Source organism: Brienomyrus brachyistius, chromosome 1 (assembly GCF_023856365.1).
Source record: "Brienomyrus brachyistius isolate T26 chromosome 1, BBRACH_0.4, whole genome shotgun sequence".
NCBI lineage: Eukaryota > Metazoa > Chordata > Actinopteri > Osteoglossiformes > Mormyridae > Brienomyrus > Brienomyrus brachyistius.
In genome coordinates, this window is record NC_064533.1 from 32,914,191 (window position 1) to 32,933,342 (window position 19,152).

Here is a 19,152-nt window from a genome sequence, read left to right on the forward strand (position 1 = left end):
TGCCTTTATTGTGAATGACTTGTATCACATAGATTTTGCCGTTTCCATGCTGCATAAAGATAAGTCTGTGTAAGACAACGGGAAGCCACGGATGTTCTTTGTCTTTGTTCCTCCTACAGTTTCCTCTATACAGGATCATGGCTTTTCATGATGTTTTTTTGTATACTATGTACAAAAAAACATCGTTTGAGTTAATATCTGTGACTGAGCTTCTGGTCGTGCTGGTTGGTTACATCTCATACTGCTGAGTGTCCATCTGTTTTACAGGCTGTGATGGTCACTCTCCACCATGCTCAAAACTTGTCGCTCTTGTTGTTTTTTATTTAGCAACTTTCGTTATTGGAAGAATTATTTGTAATTTGCAGGCATCCAAAATTAACATTGTTCTTCAGAACATTTTAAATTTAAGTAACAGTTTTCATAAATTCCAGTCAGTGAAGATCAGATGTTCAGTAGTATCCCTAACATGACATCATCATAAGCCTTGTTTATGACATGCCTGCAGAGCAGATACTGAAACTGAGGAACAATCAACAAGCAGTCCTCACTAGCAACTGCAGGATTCATGCGGGTGTCCAGTCATATGAGGGGAGCGCACTACAGCCATATAATAAAACGTAATGGAATATTTGAGAATGAACAAATGGAGAGAGCCTTAGCATACACGATCAGCCTTAGCATAGTCTTCTCTGATCCCAAATTGTCTACTACATTGATTCCTCAAACTGTCCGACTTGTACATACCATACTCTGAATGGACCAATGTTGCTTTTAGCATGAGCTGTGAAACAGCTGTTGCGCCTTTATGTTTGAGACTGACGCCTCTCACCGTTCCCTCAGTGTGGCAGGAGCCGATGCTGGTAACGGCATCCGTCTTTTCATCCCGGATGTCGGCATGTGCCTGGCCAGCTTTGGCACGTTGATCATGTGCCGCAGCCTGCAGACGCAGCCGGAGCAGGAGCCTCGGTGTGACACTGGCCTCAGAGCAGCCAATCAGGTGAGACATTCTAACTGAATCTATTAAATCATATACTATGCTTATGGGCACAATTCATGTTGTGATTTGAAGCTGCATCTTCTCCATATCTTCAAATGTGATCTTATTGAAGGTAAGAAGGCCGTTATGAGCAGCAAACAGTGCTGGACACTCTGCCTAGCCAAAAAACAACCCCACTGTTTGATTTTATTTAAGCAAATGCTTCAGAGCCGGTGATTGATTGGATCAATATTACAGCTCAACAACGTTATGACTCTCCTGTCATCATGACACACAATCATGGTGAAAAATCCGGATGAAAATAAATGTTGAGACTTTGCATAAGCTCATGGAAACTGTTCCATAATGAATGCACCCTGTAATCAAAACTAAAGTGATCCCAAAATATAATAATTTGCAACAATTTTTGTTTTGACCATGCAGTGTATGTGCTAAGTTTGCTTTTATCTAAATCAAAGTCGGACATAAAAAGTCGAGCAGCACTAACATGTTATTTCCCTATATACATTTAATATCATTTACAGTTACGAAAGCACTTGATTTTTACCAGTCTCCTTATGTCTGTCTTTCAGTGAGAAAGGCAGCTCTTTTCCAGGTATAGGGCCCTCGATGATGGTTAATTCTCCAGTGAGTAGAATATGTCGGGCATGTTCCTGTCTAGATTAATGTGAACAAGTAATTATTTGTGTCTCTTAGGAGATCTGGTTTTCTTTCTAATAACATCATTGAATGTGTAGCTTGCTGATGTGCTGCCTCAGCAGTCTGTGTGTACAGTGAGAGTCCGTGTCTGTTCTTTGCATTAATCATAACTGACGCATCATGATCATTCTCCACATGATCATCCATGCTGATGAGGCTCATTCTAGCTGCATGCTAATCGACTCCTTAGACTCCAGCTGGATCAGAGCTGTCCGAAAGGGAGACACAATCCATCCATACTGTTCTGGCTCTTCCCTGGGGTCGGTAATAAGTGGGACAGGTTCTACCGGCATTCAGACTAGTGGCGTTCTTATGGGATGCTGAATATTTGCCCAGTAGTACCAGTATCAGGTTTGTGGGTTTGCCACTATCATTTTCTGGAACCATCGTCTTTTTCATTTATACTGTCTCACAGCCCCGATTTTTTATTTTTTACTTTATTCATCAGCTTAATGTTTCAGCCACTTCTGATACTTCAGCCTTCCGCTGACACTAGAGGCGTGGTGCAGAGCTGCAGTTCTGCTCCCGGTCAGCATTCCAGCACCCAGCTGCTGAACATCTGGAGAACATTAGTCACAATGTGCATTTGGTGGAACCAGCACTGAAGTTACGGCACCCCTTCCTGCCGAGCCGCTCCAGCGCCTGCGAGCTGTTGGCCAGGCCCCTCACCCCAGCACAGCCCCTGGCTCCAATAAGAACGCTCTGAGGACATTTCCTCCCAGGGTGCAGTGCGCTCTGCGCTGATAATGAGCTGGAATATGGCCTCTGAGTCTGGAATGTGCTCAGCTGCCTTTGCTGGTGCTAATTAAAAGCCAATGACCCCCGACTGCAGCTGCCTGTCTGGCTGGAGACTGACATTCTGTTTTACACTCACCTAATATACATAAACCTATTATTTTAAGTGGAAAAAAGAAAACAGATCAGCACAATGGTGAACTGCAGATACCCCTGTAACTTTGTAGCCATCTCACAATTGACAACTGGTCAGTTTGCTGGAGTTCTCATGCTGTGTAGATGGAATTACTAGTATGTGGCTTATTTAATTTTTGGATTGCCATGAATGTCTGTTTCCACTCTCTCATTTGGTTTAAGTGAAGAATAAACTCGCAAATGCATGTAATCACACAAACCAAAGAAAGGAAATAATTAAAAACTGCCACTTAATGAATGAATGAATGAATAACAAAATCACATCAGCTGATGCTTAGCTATTTTTCACTCGCATATCCTCTGACGTGAAACATTATACATTACTCACTGGTTTGTACTGGTGTGGTTAGTGTTTGCATCTGTTCTTTGTATAATTCAACGGATTTCACAAAAATGAGAGCAGGGAGGATAAGAGCCAATCCCTATGCCAAAAAACTGTTAGTGGTCAGTGCTGGTGGTTTTCAGCACCTCGGACAGCTCATCATGCACCCAGTTATGTTGGCAAATTATTTTCAGTTTTACGATGAAAATAAGAAAAGCGGTTCCAAAGTGTCATTGATGAATTCTGTCATTTAGTCTGTGTTTGTGTCTCCTGATTGTTTGCCATTCCTACCCAAGGAGAAGTCGGAGTTGGATGACAGCAGGAAGCATGAACAAGATGACGAGGAGCAAAGTGACCCATCTAGTGATGGAGAAGAGTTGGAGGAACCACAGCACAATGCCAAGCTGATGGTCTTTCAGAAGATTGCAAGCGTGGCGTCTGCAGTCAAGGAGATCATTGGGGATCTCATTACAACGGCGGGGAAAGTCGTCATAACCATATTACTGGGATTAACAGGTGGAGCAACTCTTAAATCAATCTATAGTCATTGACTTTATATCCATGACATGTGCATTTAGTACAAGACCACAGCATAGATCTGTAAGGAATATGAAACGTTTAAGGTCTATAACTCGGTTATATGTTTTCTCAGTAAGTGTCCCGTGTTTGCCTGATGTCTTCAGGGATCGTGCTGCCTTCCCTGACGTCACTGGTGTACTTCCTGGTTTTCCTGGGCCTCGGTACCTGCTGGTCTCTGTGCTGCTCCTTTGACCTGCTTGTCTTCAGCTGTCTCTGTGTGCTGATGGCCATCTTCAGCGCCGGTCACCTGCTCGTGCTCTATCTCTACCAGTTGCCGGCCTTCCAGGAGCTTGTCTCACCCACAGACAGATACATCAGGTGGGCCCCTGCTTTCAGCATCACTGCTCCAGTGTGGTGTGACACCACAGTGTGGTGTGACACATGACTTGTGATGAAGGTTAGCTCACGAAAGGCAGAAGTGTAGGGCTGCTACTAACAACTATTTTTCTATGGATCAATCTATAGACTGTTTTACCGATTGTTCGGTTAATCTAAACAATAATCTAAACAATTAATTTTCCTCCAGAAAATCAAATTTAATGTTTAGTTAGTTTTATTTTCAACAACAACAAACTGTATGTCACTGTGTCGCTAAAGCGACTGTATGTCGCTTTAGATGATGGACGCCGGCTTTTTGGCAATATATGGCCATTATTTTCCCCCACAATTCAATAAGCATATTAGAAGTATGTCTAAAATATTAATGAGATGCTTATTGTGATGCCCAAAAGTTAGTAATCTGTAAAATTCGGTGTATCTTTATGCTTCTTATATGCTTAGCGGAGCCTGCCAGATGTGACCGTTTTATTACATCGTGTAAGTGATAAGCACTGAAGTGGTGGTGAAGAAAGGGACAGGTTAGCACCCACATCATCCTTTAAAAGAGGCGATATTGTGGTTAAACAAGGTAAAACAGATATTGGTGACATTTTGTTGGTAAAAAAAAGTTTTCTTTTTTATTTCATTTGATGAATAATTTTCTTTTATTTAGTGTCCGTTTGCATTTAAGGTGTAGTTTACAGTGATAACAGTGGTTCCAATAAGCCCAATGTGCATGAACACACACTGGCACCATCAATCAACGTAGAATAAACCCAGATTCAAGCCTAAACACTTCCTCTATGGAGATTGGAAGGTAGCAGGTAGACTATTTCATGGCTTTAAAAATCAGTGCATATAGCAGCTACAAGGACAAAAGATATTTAAAAAACTTTCTGTATTAATAGTAATTCAATAAACATGAATAGACAACACAGTGGTTTTGTGTACTCTGGCGGTCCATCATCCAGAATCGCGCTTGTTCTTCAGGTGCTCCTGATATGCCCCAGAAACATTGCACAGTGTAAAATCACCTTTTTGTTTAGTGATAATTTGAAGTACTACCATAATTACGCAGTGATAGTGAAGGAAAACAATTGTTATAAATGGACTGAAGCATAATTTTGTTAAAATACTGTAAAAAGAAAAAAAAAATGTCGATGCATTTTCAGTGTCGACATCATCGAATACGTCGACTAATCACGGCAGCCCTAGTGAAGTGTCACCCTGCAGCATGCTTGCAGTGAACGGGAGGTCGTACACCGAGCTGCATTAGCTGCCACACATGCTCGTTCTGTCTCACTCTGTGTTTTCCTCTCTCTGCTTGACAGACAAACCGCACTAGTTGATAAGTGGTGGGTGGTGCTGTGGGGCCCCTCTGGAACACGGGGCATGAATGTTTTATGCTGCTGCCACTAGAGAACACATCCACCCCTCCCACACCCTCTAGTAACCCAGAAAAAACAAGGGGGGCTTTTCCAGATGGTTCCAATTATAGCACACCATTTTTGGCCTTACTGAAAAACTATGCTGCTGCTTACAGGGAACACTATGCAATGCACCTATGGTTTATCTCAGTGTTTCCCAATCCACCACAGCTGGTCCATATTTTTCCTCCCTCCCAGCTCCTGGTAGGAGCAAGAACACGGACTGTCTGTGGGTTCCTGAGGACTGGATTGGGAAACGGTAGTCGCTGTCTCCGAATTGGAGCCCGACCACGCAGCGTTACTATATTTTCGTCATGATGACCAGAGTTGCGTAACATTAGGAGAGCAGCCAGAATAATTTTATGAGGATAAACCCACGGAGCCAACAGTTTCTCAAAAACTGTTAATCCTTTGTATTTTTTCCCTGTGAGCTTCAAATTTCATATGAATTATCTTCCTGCAACTGTGCTGAAATTTCTCATTTCTGTCTCAGATATGAAGCTCACAGCAGATGTCAAGTGGACATAAAATAATTTTTACATATACATTCTTGTATAGATAGGTAATTGAATACTGCACAAATAACAACTATAAGTAATGAATTCATCATATGTGTCTGTTCCTTCAAGATTATCATGTATATCTTCAGTTTCTTTACAGTCACATTAATGTTTGAACAATTATTTTGAATGCGAAGTGGGGAGAGAGCCTATTAAAATGTTTGTCACTTATACAGACACTCCTCTACTTCTGAACGTTTAACTTACGAACTTTCAGACATACAAACGAAAAGGACTGTAAGTCCAAACTGTGTTCACTGGGCTCCCGTTTCCTGTCCGCAACATCAATTTTTTTTCTGCACTCCAGTTCCGCCTAGTACGACTTCTGGCCACTACTCCCACCGCGCAGCAGCATAGCGTGCGAACTCCCAGCACTCTAGTTCTTAGTACTTGCGTATGCCCTTAAAATTATGTTGAATAACAACTTGTGAACATTTCAAGTTGCAAAAGGCCGTTCGGGAACGTATCTCATTCGTGAGTAGAGGAGTGTCTGTAATTATTGATATCCCTCAGATATGGCTATTATTTAGATCAGTTTCCCCAAATCTGGTCCTGGTAGGGAGCTGGCAGGGAGCACAAATGTGGAGTGTCTGGCAGGGAGCTGGGAGGGAGTAAAAATGTGAACAATCTGTGTGTCGCTTAGGGTCGATTTGGGAAATACTGGTTTAGATTGACTGAGGTCAGTTGCTGTCAATGTTGGTCTCTTTTGTTGTCTGTCTGCCCCCCCCAGAGTCTTTGTCAGTGTTAATTAATTAAATAGATGATCACCCTGAGGAAGCTGGTTCTCTTGGGAATCTCTGTTGTTTCCTGGAATGAATGTTCTCAGACGCTTGTTTTAACTTCCTCTGCAGTCTGTTTGGTATATCCTCCATCATTCAGAGTGACTGTTCCAAGACCTGGAAGTTCATTGTCAACCCCAGACTGGAGTGGCACCACTTTGTTAACCCCATCATGCTTCTGCTGCTTTACTATACCCTCGCCACTTTAATTCGACTTTGGCTCCAGGACCCTGTAGTTGACCCAGTAAGTTGGCTTGTTTTCTTGTCAGACTCTAGTTAAATTTTATTTTTAACTTTACCTTATTTATTGACAAATAACTGTCTAAAATAATTGGTTCTGATTTCCAGGACATGTTCTCCATGTGAAAAGTTGCAAATTTCTGGTGATTTGTGTCCTTTTTTGTGGTTGTTTGACATGCTGGTCGCTGTAGGTGTGTACTGGAGGGGAGGTGAGCGGAGACAGAGAGACGCAGTGCCAGGATGCAGCTGAAGCTGCAGAGGAGCAGAGACAGACGTGCAAAGGGCAGCACCGCAGCTTAGAGGGGAAGCATGTAAGTGTCGCCCGTTTCAATCCTGTCTAAGGCTGCTTTCTGTATTTGATCACTAAGAAGCAGGATAAGAATTTTTATTCTCATCAGTTGTGTTGTTATATTTAATGTACAAGAACATGTTAAAAAAATAAGTACATTATATAGCTTATACTATTTATATGTCAGCTTGAAAATAAACATAGAATTGCTAGTAGAAGTTTTATTTACTTTAACAGCTTTGCATCTTATTAATATGGTATCGTAATGGACAGCGTGTGTACCTGTCTGAGGACAGGAAATGGGTCTATTGATATGAACACATCATCAACTCAAACTGTATGCCTTTTTTACCTTTCATAGCATTTTTCTATTCTGTATGGAAATAAACACCCTTCCAGCATGTTTGTCTATGTTTGTGTGTGTATTTTTTTTTTTAACTTGTAAAATTAATATTCCAATCAAACATTTTGCATTAATGTTATGCTCGACACCCACTGAAACAGAGAGATTAGCGTCTTTTTATATCCATGTTTCAGCAGCTTTACAGTATTTTTGACTATGGAGATAGCGGAACCAAAAAGAGTCACAGCTCCACATGTTGATGTTCTGAAGGATCATGAACTGATTTAAATGTTACTTTCATCCAGATGCTGGTGGTGACCTACAATGCTGAAAATGGTCCAGTGGGCTCAGATCATTTCTCCTCTTCTCAGTACAAAGTAGATTATACAGATTCAGGTGAAGCTCTTCCACATTCAAATACACTGAAAATTACTGTCAAAAGAAAAACCTGTTAGCTTTCAGATGCCAGCAAAGAACAGCATCTCTAGGAAATATAACGTTAGTAAATGTCCATAACTGTGCTTTTGTACTATGATAATCCATCTTTCCTCGTGGATTTTAGCACTGCTCAGGGGCACTAGCCTCACTGTCATGGTCACAGCCTTCAGGTTCCTCATGAAGCAGAGCTACATCTGTGCACTGATTGCTATGATGGTGAGTAACACAACCCCCCTCTTTTTTACTGGCCCACAACCTGGGCACCAGTGACATGTTAAAGCCCGTGTAATGAAAACCATACGTGAAGCTCCTCTGTCCTCGGCATGGCCCATAAATCCCTCATCTAGGCACGACCGCACACAGGCAGTAGGCCTCCAGGTTTTCTAGAAGTTTCAGGCACCATCATAAGTTTTTTTTTAATTATTTTTGGTGAGCCATTTTTCTGCAGTTCAATATTCAGCGCATATTCAGTTTCCTTCATTGTGGTAAATCAGCACTACCACATTGCTGCCAGTGTAAAATTTGCACTACTAGCATACGTGATGTTGGTGTGCCAGAGGCTCCAATCTTCCTATGGACCAGGGCTATTGAAATTGCGGTCCTCAAGGTCCAGGCACTGCTGATTTTACAGCCTTCCTTTACCCATTAACCGGGTGTGAAGCCTCTGGCCAATCAGAATCAGTAATTATTAAATGAGGTACCTGGGAGAACTGAAAACACGGCCTGGATTTGGAATCGAGCTCCAGATTTGAAGAACCCTTCTTATAGGCTGAAAGTGTCCACTGTTCTAAGGCCTCTGACATCTTGCCCTGCTTGGGCTGATCCTAACATACCTTCAAGCTGCTGTTCCCCCTCCCCACAGGCCTGGAGCATCAGCTATGTTAGCTGGCTGACCTTCGTCTTCCTGATCTGGTCCTGCGCCCTGTGGATGGTGCGTGACAGGCGCCGGTACGCCGTGCTCAGCTCGCCATTCATGGTGCTCTACGGCAACCTGCTGATCATTCTGCAGTACATTTGGAGCTTGGAGCTCATGGAGGGCGTGCCGGGGCTCTTCCTGAAGAAGGAGGTGCCCTTCCGGGAGCTGGCCTCTAAGGTATGGCTCTGTGGTAACCCCAGCCTCGTATGGAAGAAATCCATTTACACCGTGGAAATAAATATTCATGTATTTTGTTTTATTTCCATGCTTTTATAGGCTTATACTAACCATACACAGTTATAATCTCCAAGTTTATGCTAAAGATTAGAACAATTAACTCAATATCCTGTTTACAGATGTTGTTATAGTAAAAATACAAATTTAGATAAATGTTTGCAATGAGGGAAATTTCATACCTGAGTTTCTAGTTTTAAATGCCATGTTTGACAGTGGACCAAGTCAGGGTTTCTTTAAGTATGATTTTTTTATTAGAAACCTGTGATGCCCGGCCCGTCCGATCCTCGTGTGTGCCACGCCCCCTGACTACCCACGTGTTCTTTCCCGATCGTTGCCACCTGTATCTGATTACTTTGATTAGTCTTGTCCTGTTTTAAGTCCTGGGGCCTCATGTATAACGACGTGTGTAGAATTCACACTAAAACATGGCGTACGGACAAAACTAGTAATGTGCGTAAGCAAGAAAAAATCCAAATGCATAAAACTTTGCGTAAGCACAGATCGACGCACATTCCCTTTATAAATGCCAATGAGCGCGAAATTTTACGTACGTGAACGAGCCCACAGCCACCCCCCCCGACTCGCCCATGATTATGCATATTTGCATATGTAAATCTGTATAAATACCCGCTTTGTTCTGTTTTTCTTAAACAACAATGGATAAACCACGTGGGAAAAATAAGTATTTTAGTGAGTTTGAAGTGGAGGTCATGTTAACAGAAATCGAGAAAAGAAAAGTGATATTATTTGGTGGTTTAATTAGTGGCATCAGCACTAAAGTTGACGGAGCGGCAGAACGTGGTGGAGTCAGTTAAAAATGTTTTTATCTATTCGCACGGTGGCCGAAATTAAAAAGAAGTGGTCGGACATTAAAGTCGACGTGACAAAACGAGTGGCTGCTCACCGAAAGAGTCTTAACAGCACCGCTGGCTGCACACATTCCCGTGCCTCGGAAACCGGGGGGCGACCGTCCGGCCGTGTACTGAGTGAAGCTGTGCTGCAGTCACAAAATGCAATAACACACGCTGTAAGAGATGTTGCCAATGAATTAAAACATCTAAATGATACGATATGTGATATTAACAACACATTAAAAGAATTAGTTAAAAAATAAATGCGGTGTTCGTTCTCTGAAGGTTCTTTTATAGCAATGTGAGTGCAGTCGATGGCTCCGATTACATTGGGAAAACCGGACATCGCTGCAAATTACACTTTAATGTTTGCCTGTTCGACCACAGTGTAAGAAAATTTTATATATCTTGGTGACAAGTGGATTATGCCGTCTCATACAGCAGGCATGGCGCGACTTGGTGTTGATTAAATCACCTGAGTATGATCCCTGAATACGCGCTCCCTTCCAATTCTTCCATAAGCTACGTCTACCAATAACGCAAGAGCTGCCACCGCAGTTGTAATAGTTCGGTCATTTTCTGCACCGTTTTATTGTTACAAGTTGAATACAAATCAGGTTCCGTACATTTGTAAACAACATACAATTAATGACGGTGTATTGGATAAAGTCAGCGTCATGATTGTGAGTTTAAAAAAGGAAAACCACAGTAGCAATGATTTACCACTGAGAGCCGTCCGTGTACAAAACCGAGCAGAAACGTGCGCACGCCATGTGGGGAGATGCCGTGAGAATGTGCGTAGCGGTACGTCAAGTTTCGTTTTTATACATCTCGACGTGAGCGTGGAAACGGACGTACGCAACATTTTCGTACGTACGCACCGTTTATACATGAGGCCCCAGGACTTAAAACAGGACAAGACTAATCAAAGTAATCAGATACAGGTGGCAACGATCGGGAAAGAACACGTGGGTAGTCAGGGGGCGTGGCACACACGAGGAGCGGACGGGCCGGGCATCACAAAACCTCTTGTCTGATATTAAAATTAGCTGCCTGTACTAAAGACATTAATAACTAAACTAATCTCGCAATCATAAGAATTTTACAAACGAGAGGATGCCATTCAGCCCATCAAGCTCGTTTGGGGAGAACTTAACTAATAGCTCAAAGTTGTTTAAATCTTGTCTAGCTCTGATTTAAAGGAACCCAGGGTTTTAGCTTGCACTACACTAACAGGAAGATTATTCGATACTTTAACTACATGCTGTGTAAAGTGTTTTCTCAAATTCATTTTAAAATGTTCTCCCACTAATTTCCACTTATGGCCACAAGTTCTAGTATTTAAACTACTGTAAAAATAAAATAGCCATTTGGCTGAACAGCATCCAGACCTGTTAGAATTTTATATACAGTCAGCCCTCGGACATTTGTGTGGTTACGTTTCACAACTCGACGCGAATAAGGAGGATTCACAAAATTTTTTTATGTGCTTATTTCTATGGTTTAACCATATACAGCACTCTCCACAATTATTGGCACCCCTTGTAAAAAATGCTTAAAAAAATCTACCTTTCAATGAAGTAGCTTCATCTGACACTGAAAAAATGAGAAAAATAACACCTTTCCTTGAAATAAATTTATTCGAAGAAAAACAAATCCTTTGTCAAGTAATAATTATTTTCAATAAAAACACATGTGCCACAATTATAGGTAGCAAAATTTTGATTTCAAATAACCATGGCTTTTCATGGAGCCCATAATCCCATGTACTATAACAAGGTTTCCAGGGTTTTGGAGGAAGAACAGCCTCACAACATCACAGAACCTCCACCATGTTTTGGTAGGGATAAGGTTCTTTTTACAACAGCCATTCTTCTTTTTACACCAAACCCACCATGAATGTTTATTACCAAAAAACTCCATTTTTGTTTCATCTGACCATTGAATTTTGGTTCCAGTCAAAGTTGTAATAGCCTTTCACAAACGCCAGGTGTTTACGTCTGTGGTTAACTGACATAAAAGCTTTTTTTCTGGCATACCATCCAAATAATACGTTAGAATGAATGTGGTGTCTGATGGTTTTTTCGGAGACGTGGTAACCCCAAGATTTTACTTTGTCTTGTAATTCACCACCAGTGATCCTTGGGGATTATTTGCCTCTCTTACAATCTTCCTTACTGTATGTGGTGGAAAAATAAACTTGGGTCCTCTTCCAGGCAGGTGTGTAACAGCTCCAGTTGTTGTCCACATTTTTATTCCCCTAACAGTAGAAATGGGCATTTTCAGGCGAGTATCTCTTTTTCATACCCATTCCCTGACTTATGAAGGTCAACAGACTTCTCCCTCATTAGTTTCATATGTTCTCTTTTCTTTGCCATGTTGAAGGATGACTAAGGGAATTTGGGATCTATGTCACCTCACGTTTGTACCCCAGTTACTCAGGAAGTCATGGATGACAGCTTGAAGGTTCCTTTTCACTCCAATCAACTCAAAGATGTACAGTTTACAGGGGAAACATGCTTCCGTTACATTGTGTTCACTATAATTCCCAGGGGTTCCAATGATTGTGGCAGATGAATTTTTGTTAAAAATAATTATTTCTTGATGAAGAATTTGTTTTTCTTTGAATAAATTTATTTCAAGGAAAGGTTGGATTTTTCTATTTTTTCGGTGTGAGATGAAGCTACTGCGTTGATTTTACGTTTACGTATAGCTAACTGTCACTATCACGTAGAATTATATATTCTGGTATCCATACTGTGTTGGTTTGCGCATTATTTTTTTAGGCTGTTAACAGGAAAATGGCAAAATGATATTGCGTTCTCAGGTGAGCCGCTGTGATACGGTGCTGCTGCCCTTGTATGTCCATGTAGATTGTCTGCCTTCTGAGCTTCTGGCTACTGCTGAGACAAGCGCTGACAGAGAGGAGGGAGAAGTTACAGCAGGAATCGGCTCTGTCTGGCATCAAGGTAGATGTCCCAGCAGAAGGTAAGTATACCGAAGTAAAACAGCATTTCCCCATGTAGGGTGACTGCCTAGTCCATGTCATGGGGGACACTATAAGCGACTTCAGGTCTTACGAACTACCATAAAACTTAAAGGCTCCTGTGCTTGGCTACTTAGTTAATTTATAATAATAGGCTGAGGGTCGTTTGTGGTAAAGTACCTGAGGGACACAGAGACATCACTTTAAGATGCCCTCAGCCATTATGTAACTTACAAGACTCCATAAAAAGAATGAACAGGTCTGTTATATTGAAACCCACAAAGTAGAGATGCTGCTTCATTATTTGTTAGAACACCACTATTCATTAATGTCTACAATACAGGTGAGTCACTCATCATTTTCCTCCTTACAGGGGAGGAAGATGAAGTAAATGCTCAAGAGAAGGAGATTGTGCAGGTCCTGGGTAGCATGGTGACGGCGATGCTTGTGAAGTACTGGATCTATCTCTGCGGAGGAATGTTCTTCTTCGTCAGTTTTGAGGGCCGGATCGTCATATACAAAATCATCTACATGATGCTTTTCCTTTTCGGCGTTGCACTATATCAGGTACTAGCTTGTCAGGCATGAATTTCTGTGATTATCTTTATTTAAATAATATGAAGCATTTAACACCAAGCAGTCAAAATTATATTAGAGAGAAAAAAAACTCCACCAACATCTAAGTTATTTTTCACTTTGCTTATGTAAATGGATGTTATGCAAAGAATGTATTTCATTAAAAATATCATATTTCATTATAGGTCCAGCATTTTGGTTTCACTCTCTTTCTCTTGAGAAATCACTCATTCCTAACTTCAGTCTTCTTTTTTCTTTAGATTCATTATGAGTGGTGGCGAAGAATTCTCAAATATTTCTGGATGTCAGTAGTGGTGTACACAATGCTGGTCCTCATTTTGGTTTACACTTTCCAGTTTGACTCCTCAGTCCATGTATGGTCAAACGTGACTGGAATGAGCAAAGAGAAGTGAGTCTAATCCTTGCACTTCTGGGTTGTACGCAGTGAAGTTAATATTTCAGTTTTTGTAAAATAGAGACTGGAGAAGAGTTTTAGACTAATCATCCTCAACGTTTTTTGGATCATGGACATCAATTCCACAAAAAATATATAATGATTACATAAGACACAGAATGAAGTATGTCATTTCCATAAACATTGTGAAAATCACAGAATCAAACTCACTGTAAGTTTATTGCTTAAGGCAGCACTGCCGTATTGTGAAATTTGACTCAGTAGCTGGTGAGGTTCTCCATCCTCGGCATACAGTAGCTGAGGGAGGCAGGATTAGCATCCTGGCTTCCAGAGTGAACGCTCTCCTTGTTACCCTCGCCCTGTAGGCTCGAGGACCTCGGCCTGGAGAAGTTCTCTGTGCCAGCGCTCTTCTCCAGAATCTTCATCCCCACATCCTTCCTGCTCGTCTGCATCCTTCACCTGCACTACTTTCATGAGCACTTCCTGCAGCTGACCGACCTGAGGGGTCTGGCCGACCGGAAGCAAAGCACCGTTCACAGGCGCGTGAAGCCGCATGACACGGCGCAGCCACGCCTGTGCGCCTCACAGTTTATTGTAGAACGTTTCTTTCCTTTCCTACTGAATTCATTTATCATGTCTGTGCAGTTTTGGTATCACTCTATACAGGTAGATATTTTATCTTGAGTTTCCTCTCTGACTGACCAAAACCAGCATGTCAGTACTATCTTGGCACATAACTGTTATTTCTACAAATAATTCACTTTGGCGCTTAAATGGACATTCTATTCAGTTAAAACACTATCCTTTGGGTCCGCTATGGGTGAATACCTAATTCACATGATATATTTTATACTGAAACCGTACTTTTGATACTGGTGTAGCTGTCTGTTATAACTATTGTCTTGTTGCCCCCTGGTCCAGCAGTGTTTGCATGCATCATTCAGTAAGACAGAGGGGAGTACAGCTCCCCCTCTGACTGCATGTCCTCACCCCTTGAAGCCTCCATTTACTATAAACAGGAGAACATTGAAAGCTAATTTATATGCTTCGTCTGACTTACCTGAAAATGCAGGAATGCCAGCCGTAACAGTGAGTCCTTTGTTTTTCAGGCTGGTCCATTTTGACGGCAGCTTGGAGGATATCAGCATGATGAAGTTGTCATTAGGTCAGCCAAGGGATAAGGAGAGCATGAAGGAGAAAGAACTCCCGGAAGAAGGAATGGGAGAGCACAAGGAGGAAGACCCCCCAGGGCGAAGCAAGGAAAGCGAAAGGCAGCAGTACAGGGAGGATCGTAAAGCAGCCCTTGAAGAGGCCCCAGGTACCGGCGACGTGCCTCCGCTAATGGAGGATGTGGAGCGCAGAACCTTCCCAGTCAAAGCCTTAGTCAGTGTTATGAACAGTCGCTGTAGTATCAGTTTATCAATCTAATGATTACTGTGTTGTAACAGGGTGTGTAGCGCAGTGGGCTAAGCCTCTGTGCCTGTGGTTGGGGGGTTGCAGGTTTGAGCCCTGGCCTAAGCGGAACCATTTACCATTCAAGTGTCCGTGGGCCCTTGAGTGGGGCCCTTAGCTCCTTGGGGGCCACAAGGTGACTGACCCTAAAGCATATGTGTTTGTCTTATAAAAAGTAAAATTGGGAAAAGAGAATTACCCCATGGGGATTAGTAACGTATCACTGTTTCAATTACTATTGTATTTGACAGTAGTAGGTTTATAGGAATCAATCAGGCATGGACACCCAGGATGTCACACAGTTTGCTGGAAGATTCATTCTTTACTGTTCTTGCTTGGCCACATCTGCATCCCAATGCGGAACATCTTTGAGTTCATATTTGGCACGTCCTTTTAAATGGTTACTGCTTCACAGCAGTGCCATGTTCATGGAACAGTAGCCCCCAAATTTGCATTGCTCTCCATTTTCCCTGACATGACACTGGATGAATTGTTTCAGATATCGGGTCCATGTGTTCTTTCCTGTATGGAAATATTCTTTTGTCCTTATGTGCTTTTCAGATCTGAGGAACAAGTGGCGCCTTGTGGTGGACCGGCTGACCGTGCTCTTCCTCAGCTTCCTGGATGGCTTCCACAAGCTTCAGCTCTTCATCTGGTGGCTTCTCGAGCTGCACATCATCAAGATTGTGTCATCCTACATCATATGGGTCTCTGTGAAGGAGGTGCGCAGTGTGTCTCGCTGCTGAGGGCTGCATTGCTCTTGCAATGTTGTTACTGCAGTTTTTATTTTGCCACGCGGTTCTTTATGTTAAAAGTTTACCATTTAATTGTTTGTTCCATTTGCTTAGGTCTCCCTGTTCAATTTCGTTTTCCTCGTGAGCTGGGCGTTTGCTCTTCCGTTCAGCCAGTTCCGTCCCTTAGCCTCCAGTGTGTGCACAGTCTGGACCTGTGTTATCATTGTCTGCAAAATGCTGTACCAGCTGACCTCTATTCAGCCTGCGTCATACTCCAAAAACTGCTCTATGGTGAGCGCGCTTAAAGGCTTCTAAAGATGGTCTTTTTTCCCTTTGTTCTCCAGTGATTTTGAATCACTTTGTAGCCTTCACTCCCTTGGAATTAATCTTATAAATTCTATGAACGCAGTGTGTCCTTTTTGTGAGCACTGAGTTTTAGAGGCAGTCAGTTCTGTGGCGTTTTGGTTTATTTTGGCATCGATTCATGTGCCAACAGCCGCTTAATTACACAGACGCGCAGAGGACGGAGATGGAGAGGTCTCTGCTGTACAGCAGCCCTGTTGATCCCGCCCACTGGGTGGGTCTGAGGAAATTCTCTCCTGTGCTTGAGTACCTGAGGGTGAGTGAACGAAGGAAATGGTGTGTATTTAACTGCACTGGACACAGAGTTCGAACTCCAGTAAATACATCCTCTGCATTAACCAGATTTGTCCAAGAACTTGTGGTAAAAGAATAAATAAATAAACTCTTGTGCTAATCGAATGACATACAATTATCTATCCCTTTTTATTCACTTTCAGTGATAAACCCTGTACATTGCAATAAATCCCACTTTAGGAGACACCTTATTCAAAGATAATATCATTTATTATTAATATCAAAAAAGGATATTTTTGACCTGCTTGGTTTCTCTACATCTTTCAGAATAACCTGTTAATGCTGGCGCTTTTGGCTTTCGAAGTGACTGTTTACCGCCATCAGGAATTCTACCGGCTAAGACACAACCTCTCATCTCCTGTACCTAAGACTATTTTTCATAACATCACGCGACAGCATCTTGACATTGGCATTGTCAGCTGTACCAAGTACTTCATAAATTACTTCTTCTATAAGTTTGGATTGGAGGTACATCATCAGTTATTGCATTCTTCATCATGTTCATGTTATATCTGAACATTGTGTCTGACTAATGCATCTTTTGCAATGCTTAAAACAGGTTTCAGCAATCTATAGCCATTATATGTAGTTATATCATAAGTAAATATTGTTCATTGTGGTAATTCCCTCATTACCCCATAAGTACAGCAACATGAAATTTTAGTGATGTTGTTGCAGTTGCTGACTATTCTCTCACCTTCTTGTCACACTCTCTCGCTTTCCCTCGCTGCCGTGTGAAGACCTGCTTCCTGCTGGCCGTCAACGTGATTGGCCAGCGCATGGACTTCTATGCCATGCTTCACGCATTTGCTCTGATCGCCGTCATGCATCGGCGGAGGAGAAAAGCCATTGCGAAGATCTGGCCCAAGTACTGCTGCTTCCTGTCGGGCATGTTGGTCTTCCAGTACGCTCTGTGTCTCGGGATGCCGGCGGCGGCTTGCACAGGTCTGCCTTCACATAGCTGAGGTTTCGTACATCTACACCATAACAAATGTGGCTGATGATGCTATACAGACATACAGCTGTTGGGGAGCCAGCTAAGGGACAGGTGCTGATCTCCTGAGCTACTGGTGATTGACCAAATTGCACATTCAGAGGTGATTGTGAGAATGAGAACCCATTGCTACCATTCTTCTCTTTTTCAGACTACCCTTGGCGGTCTCCCTCATCCACCATGGACTCCAATGTGATAAAGTGGCTCTACTTTCCAGACTTCCAGACAAGGCCCAACCCCCTTTTCCTGCTCTGTAAGTAGCTAAGATGCTGACATTATGGTGCCGGTGAGCTAGATGTCAGTGCACCCCCCCCTTACTTCCTCTTCCTGTCCCCTGGTAGATGACTTTATGCTCCTACTGAGTGCTTCCCTGCTGAGGCAGGTTTTTGAGGATGAGAAGAAGGCAGCAGTGTGCCTGATTGCTGGGGACAACATAGAGATCTGCAGGGAGCTGGATGCTGCCACCTTCAGCCAGCACAACCCCGTCCCAGACTTTATCTACTGCAGGTGCTGCGTCCTGCCCAGGGTCTACAGGGGCAGAGTTTATGCTGGACATCTTGTTTGACAGTTATCGCTATAAATAAAGGAAATAATGCACAAACAAACAATAAAAAGATGATAGATTAGTTACATTTTCATCTGTTTCTCTGTTATAACAGCATGAGAATTCTGTCCATGTGCACATTAATCATACTTTCCAAAACAAGCTGCCTGTAACAGATTTCCCCATGGCCTTTTACTTTTTGCTCTCTCCTGCAAGTTGACATGGTAATTTCACTGCGTATGAGTGACTCTGACTTGGTGAGTTTGAGCACTGCTCACCACGATGTGCACGCCCTCAAAATCTTTTATTTCTGTTTTGTGCATCTTCCGTGCTTGTTTCAAAATGCATCCTCTGTTCTTGGCTCTGGATCTACTTTTTGCAAGTTCAGGCCGGATGAAGTACTGTGGGCTGTTTCTCCTCCGTTTTTTTGAAGGCTGCATATTCAAAGGCTACTGAGTCTTCATATCAAATAACATTTGAAAGGGAATATTTATCATTTGCGTTAACTATTTTCATCCTCTAATATAATGATTGGTTCGGCCCCTATTCTGCGTAATTTAATAAATAGCTTTTAAACATAGAAATGGAGTATTATATTTCCTGAAGAAGCGAATCGGTTGCATTTTATTTGGTGCTTTGCTCCACTGCATACTGCGACAGTGGCCGTTGCTTAAGATATGATATCCCACCTTTTAGAAAAGTCATTTTATGCATTAATATTTATTGTGGCCAAAATAAATGTGGTAATTTTGAACTTGTACTACGGACTAAAATGTTGTTGGTTGCCATTAACCATAATTAACTGGAAAACAACATAATTAGTTTATTAGTGTCAGACACCCTCATACACACTAACAGAACAATCAAGC

At 42.2% G+C, this 19,152-nt stretch overlaps 1 protein-coding gene across 11 annotated transcripts in view; it reads left to right on the plus strand.

The window, feature by feature from the left end:
• The window catches only part of LOC125740584 (piezo-type mechanosensitive ion channel component 2-like), a 63,151-nt gene that overhangs the window by 27,510 nt on the left and 16,489 nt on the right, over positions 1-19,152 (plus strand). For 7 of the 11 annotated variants that reach the window (XR_007397684.1, XM_049011934.1, XM_049011968.1 and 4 more), the window contains 20 exons: positions 841-997; positions 3,245-3,464; positions 3,632-3,845; positions 6,684-6,855; positions 7,043-7,162; positions 7,789-7,879; positions 8,046-8,137; positions 8,784-9,014; positions 12,799-12,913; positions 13,285-13,478; positions 13,748-13,896; positions 14,268-14,441; positions 15,012-15,220; positions 15,916-16,076; positions 16,203-16,379; positions 16,585-16,707; positions 17,013-17,213; positions 17,486-17,690; positions 17,891-17,992; positions 18,081-18,246. Coding sequence is in view for 10 of the 11 variants with exons in the window: in XM_049011934.1 (XP_048867891.1) it covers positions 841-997; positions 3,245-3,464; positions 3,632-3,845; positions 6,684-6,855; positions 7,043-7,162; positions 7,789-7,879; positions 8,046-8,137; positions 8,784-9,014; positions 12,799-12,913; positions 13,285-13,478; positions 13,748-13,896; positions 14,268-14,441; positions 15,012-15,220; positions 15,916-16,076; positions 16,203-16,379; positions 16,585-16,707; positions 17,013-17,213; positions 17,486-17,690; positions 17,891-17,992; positions 18,081-18,246 (3,273 nt within the window). In the remaining variant the exon portion in view is untranslated. Of the gene's footprint in view, positions 1-840; positions 998-1,569; positions 1,625-3,244; positions 3,465-3,631; positions 3,846-6,683; positions 6,856-7,042; positions 7,163-7,788; positions 7,880-8,045; positions 8,138-8,783; positions 9,015-12,798; positions 12,914-13,284; positions 13,479-13,747; positions 13,897-14,267; positions 14,442-15,011; positions 15,221-15,915; positions 16,077-16,202; positions 16,380-16,584; positions 16,708-17,012; positions 17,214-17,485; positions 17,691-17,890; positions 17,993-18,080; positions 18,247-19,152 lie in introns of those variants that run through there. The other 4 variants (XM_049011949.1, XM_049011987.1, XM_049011998.1 and 1 more) reach the window with 4 other exon arrangements.